Here is a 5,576-nt window from a genome sequence, read left to right as displayed (position 1 = left end):
AGTTGGTTACTGTGATGCTGACTATGCGGGAGATCATGACACCAGGAGATCAACAACTGGGTATGTGTTTAAGCTTGGTTTTGGAACCATCTCTTGGTGTAGCAAGAGACAGCCAACGGTATCTTTGTCAACCACAGAAGCAGAGGATAGAGCAGCAGCAATGGCAGCTCAAGAGAATGCATGGCTGGTACAGTTGATGAGTGATCTACATCAACCAGTAGATTATCCAGTACCATTGTACTGTGATAACCAATCGGCAATTCGCTTGGCGGAAAATCCAGTCTTTCATGCAAGAACTAAACATGTGGAAGTGCACTACCACTTTATCAGAGAAAAGGTTCTACAAGAAAAGATTGAGATGAGACAAGTCAAGACGAATGATCAAGTTGCGGACTTGTTCACAAAAAGTTTAAGTACAGGCAAGCTCGAAAATTTTCGCTGTCTGCTCAGCACAGTGCAAAGAATGAGAGCTGACATTGAGGGGGAGTGTTGAAAATCAATGTCAAAGTTAGGCAAGGAAAGTTAGGCAATGTTAGGTATGGTTGAATAAAAATTATTAGGTGCAATTAATGTGTTTTGTGTGGTAATAAATAATCTTAGTTTAATCATTTGGTTTGCTATAAATACCCAAGTTCTCAAGCATTGTAAATCATCCAAGGAAAAACAAAGCCTAGAGCTAAATAAGAAAAGCTTTGCTAATTAGTTTGTTTTGTGAGCTTTCTTTAAGAGTGTGTTCTATTTTCTTCTTCTTGGGATCATTAGAGTTATCTTGGATACTCTTCTTATTCAACAAAGACACCCGCAAGACTTTCACAGATCATTTGTACAACGCTCTGGTCCTCCAAGCAATTAGGACTTTCAGGGACAATTCGGGAATTGAAAGAGGCACCAATATTTCTTCAACTCTCTCGACTGCTGTCGAAGAATCACAGTTTGCCATCATTGTTCTGTCACCAAACTATGCTTCTTCTACTTGGTGTTTGAATGAACTTTTACATATACTTAAATGCATGGAAGTAAGGAATGCAATCATTCCAATATTCTATGGTGTAGAGCCCTCCCTTGTTCGAGAGCAAAAAGGAACTTTCGAAGCGGCCTTTGACGAGCATGAAAGAATTAGCGAGGACATGAGAAGGGTGCAAGAATGGAGACGTGCTTTACAGAAAGTGAGCGTTATAGCAGGGATGAAGTCAGATGACTATAGGTACGAATAAACGAATGGAAATTTGTTGTACTTCAATTATTTATAATATTCATATTATAAATAAATAAATAAATAAAAAAAGCGAGTGTTTGACGATTACTTCATTTTCTGTGTCGCAGTTATGAGACTGAGCTTATCAACGAGATTGTCAAAATAGTGTGTAACAAAGTGCATCCCACTTTCAAATTGTTAGGTTCTGCAAAGAAGATGGCGGGAATTGATTTTAGACTGAAAAAATTACATTTGCTTTTGGATCTAGAAGCAAACGATGTTCGTTTTATAGGCATATGTGGGAAAGCCGGCATAGGTAAGACGCTCACTGCTAGACAATTTTATGACGAATTTTCCCATTATTTTGAAGTCAGTTGTTTTCTTGCTGATGTTGGAACGGTTTCTGCAACATACGGTCTCCTTCATCTGCAAAATCAGCTTCTTTCCTCTGTTCTGAAAACCAATACACAAGTTGAGGACGATTATGCTGGTACCGTAATGACAAAGAAATGTTTTAATAATAAAAAGGTTCTTCTCGTTCTTGATGGTGTGGATCAGTTAGGCCAACTAGCAAGAGTGGCTGGAAATAAAAACTGGTTTGGTCTGGGTAGCAGAATCATCGTTACAACAAGGGATGAACGTCTGTTAGAGGAGCTAAGCTTGAACTTGGATTCTTGTCCACCATGTGGCAATAATGATGGATTCAGGGTATGTGCTGGCTGCAACAGGAATATTCGTGGGCGGTATTTAGGATGCATTGGAGCTTTTTGGCATCCTGAATGTTTTGTTTGCATCACTTGTAATCTTCCAATTACAGATCTTGAGTTTTCTGCTCCTAGAGATGACAGTCACAGCCCTTACCACATATCCTGCTATAAGGCGCAGCACCATCCAAACTGTGATGTTTGCAAGACTTTTATCCCTACTAGAAAATCAGACGGTCGTATTGAGTATAGGCAACATCCTTTCTGGCTACAAAAATACTGCCCCTCTCATGAGCGCGACGGAACTCCTAGGTGTTGTGGCTGTCAAAGAATGGAGCCATGGGCGACCAAATATTTTTTACTTCCTGATGGTCGGAAGCAATGCTCAGAGTGTAATGACTCCGAAATTATGGATGATCACAAGTGCAATTCCCTTTTTCTTCAAGTACAAGCCTTCTTTGAAGATTTAGGTATGAAATTTGAGCAGCAAATCCAAGTAATCTTGGTTGGGAGACGGACATTAAACAAGGACACCGAGGTAGAAAGGCTCGGTCATCACGACCTGTCAGAGACTAAAGCAGTTTTCTCCCCTTCGGCAGAACCTATCGTTACTAGTATTCTAAGGATGCTGAAAGGACACAGTAGAATAACATCAATTCAGATGCTGTATGGCCTTCCTAGGTTGCTTTCAGGGTTAATTCTGGCTGCAATGATGATGTCCGCATGGCTAGGGTTTAATGGTTATCGGAATCTGAGCCTGGAGGTTGAATTTGGTATCCGCCAAGTGTTGGCCCATATGTGGCTGGTCTCTCAGACGTCTTCTGGGTCTAGTTCGACAATGTCTAATGAAGAGAAGAAGCTTGGTGAATTTTTTAAACATTCAATTGAGACAGATACAACAATTTCCGGGCGAGGATTCAGGACAGGAAATCAAGCAGTGCGGAAGCATGGTCTATGGAGGACTCTTGACCATATTCGAACCACAGGAGCTTTCCCCATTGACTGTAGAGACAGCGACATATCTGAATTCTTGTCAGATGTACTTCATTGAATATTCAGTGTCTTTAAATAAACTGTACTTGATTGAATATTCAGTGTCTTCAAATAAAATAGCATTTCTGCACGCGCTTTGCTGTTTATGAGAACGAGCTACAGGTCCTGATCAACAATCTGGTCAACTTGCCTAATGCTGAAAGTGGCCACCTTGGAAACTCGCAACGTCATGGGGGCTGCCCATGTCAGTCCTAATCTTAAGGTTCATTTTCTGAAGACATCATTTGCATCATGTTAGGGAATCGTGCTGAGAACATGTCAATCCTATTTAGGTTCTGTACAAGGAAGGGGACATGAATCCTGCTCTTGAGAACATGTCTATTCTATTTATTCTGCTCTTGATGATTCAATATATCCATCTTATGTAACTCAAATCGAAAAGTATTCTTCACGAATCTTGTTCGTCTGTTCGAGTACGATAACATATACAAATTTAAAGTCAATCCGATCACCACATCTTTAGAAAATCAGGTAGGAACAGAGACTTTTTGTCACCTCTCTTCTGTTTTTTCTGATTTCGTTTTAGCATGTTTACATCAACTCATATAGCTTAGCTAGTCAGACCGTGCACCATGAGCATAAAACTGATTGGATTTTGAATATATCCTGATGTTTGGAAAGTTATTGTCCTACATACCTGAATCCTGATTCTAGTTCCACCACTTTAAAGCACTGCAATCTTTTGAATTTTAAGTCTAGGAAGTGAACTATACCTTCTATAGGGTCTTCGTTTTGGGGCAGTGATTCTTGAATGCTAACAACGGTTTATACTTAATAATGGGGATGTTTGGCCTTATTAAGCTATGTGAACTGTAACTTGTTCTTGTTAGTATGTAAGAATTGGTAATTAGAATGATTGGTGCGGCCAATTACTCTTCTGGATAATATGCTTGAGATTATATGGAGTTATATGTTGACATTATTCTTATAGATCAAATAATTATGGCATGCATATATGAAACGGAATTTATTTCATGCATTGCAATGATGAGAGGCATGGATCGTGGGAGTTACATGGGCTTGTGTCGTGATGAATTTGGAGTGGTATGATGTATTGGAAAACTTCATTCAACTCTCATAAGGACCAGGGTTTTCGGTAAGCACAAATGATCGACGGTAAAGACGATCATTATGTGAGGGACTTTGGTGACTGAGAGAAGAACATTTTGATTTGAAAGAACAATGGAAAGTGAACGAATGTGTATCATGGGTGATAATTCATGTAACAAGATACTCGAGTCCAAAGCCTGATATAAGACGTGTGAGACCTCTGTTTTTGGAGTATGGATCAATGACAATAGAGGTGGGAATGAGGGAACATTCATGCATTCATCATGGAACCGTTGTTTCTAATTTCTTATGCTTGAAATCTATGATTATGTGTCAGTTAGTTTAGTTTGATCAATTATTCATGATGAGGTTATGTCCCTTCTGTGATGTGGTCTTCCTCACCCCTTTATGGTTCTTACAGGTATTGAGCCGCAAACCTAAGGTCTTGATGCAACAGTTGGAAACTAAAAGTTATTGTTAGACTGTTCATCTGTAATAGTTAGGTTCTAGCCAAAAGAATGAAGAACCTTTGTTGTATGCCTTTTGAGCTGTAAATCCTTATGTAAATTATTATTATCACTAAGCTTTCGCTTCAGAATTTTAATTTTCAATGAATGCTCCGATTTCATTTTTATTTTATTTATTTAATTTTATCGCATCTTGATCATAGAAGTTTCTACTTCTATAATTGTGATGTGATTAGCTTGAGAGTAAGAAACATTATCATCTCGGGTCGGAGCGTGATACAGTACCTGGGCTCTGACACTTTTTAGCCCATCTGGTGCTGCTTTGAGCCCCCAAAATATGCCCATTTGCAAAACGATTTTTAGTTGGAAGCTAATTTGTTGAATTTTTGGGCTAATATTGTGCAAATGCCCAGATGGCCTTATGTGTTGGATTACCCCTTTTCTGCTCGTGTGAGAAAACCTAGATTGAAGTTTCGTAGTGGGTGACATAATTATTTTCCTCTTCAAAAAAATAAAAAAATAAATAAAATAAAATAAAACAGAGACATGAATATGTTTTCTGATTAGAAAGCAGGGAACTTGCAGAGAAGTCAGAAGTCTTGCATCCAATCACTTTGGTGAGGAGAGAAAAGGTAAAGAAAGATAACAACGTCCCAACAGAGAAGCTTTTTGGAAATTTCTCAGTTAGTCTTCCATTTTTTTTTTGTTTTGTAGAAAAAAGTTGTCCCTGCACTTTTGAACTAGTATTGGAAATCAGAGACAGTCTTCCAATTTTTTTTTTTAGAAAATAGTTTTTCCTTGCACTTTGGAACTAGTATTGGAAATCAAGTCAGTCTTCCACTTTTTTTCGGAAAATATTTGTCCTTTCACTTTCAGCCCCCCTCTCAATATCGCTTACTAATTGTTTAACAATTTCTAATTTATAGCTTCTCTGTATTTTTCTTTTTTATTTTTTATTTTTTACCATTACCAATTGTTTGAAAAATTTATGGTACTTGGAAGTATGCGATATTTTAGATATTTTAATTGTTTTTTTTAGAAAATTATATTATCTACATTAAAGTGAAGGGTAGACGAAAAATCATAATGGATTAGCTATAATAATGT

At 38.0% G+C, this 5,576-nt stretch overlaps 1 protein-coding gene across 1 annotated transcript; it reads left to right on the top strand.

Annotated features, from left to right (window-relative positions):
• Positions 1–1,006: 1,006 nt before the first annotated feature.
• Positions 1,007–3,256, top strand: LOC137727531 (protein DA1-related 1-like). Its single transcript, XM_068466382.1, has 2 exons — positions 1,007–1,204; positions 1,324–3,256. The coding sequence occupies exons 1-2, from the start codon at positions 1,011–1,013 to the stop codon at positions 2,948–2,950; spliced, it is 1,821 nt and encodes a 606-aa protein (XP_068322483.1). The 5' UTR covers positions 1,007–1,010; the 3' UTR covers positions 2,951–3,256.
• The last annotated feature ends 2,320 nt before the right edge of the window (positions 3,257–5,576 follow it).

Source organism: Pyrus communis, chromosome 3 (assembly GCF_963583255.1).
Source record: "Pyrus communis chromosome 3, drPyrComm1.1, whole genome shotgun sequence".
NCBI lineage: Eukaryota > Viridiplantae > Streptophyta > Magnoliopsida > Rosales > Rosaceae > Pyrus > Pyrus communis.
Note: the sequence above shows the minus strand (reverse complement) of the source record. Positions and strands in the feature narration are given on the sequence as shown.

Bases quoted from the DNA above. Each gene is read 5' to 3' on its own strand.
- LOC137727531 (XM_068466382.1), top strand. From the start codon at position 1,011: ATGGAAGTAAGGAATGCAATCATTCCAATATTCTATGGTGTAGAGCCC. The intron at 1,205-1,323 runs GTACGAATAAAC...TCTGTGTCGCAG, and splicing joins ATGAAGTCAGATGACTATAG to TTATGAGACTGAGCTTATCA.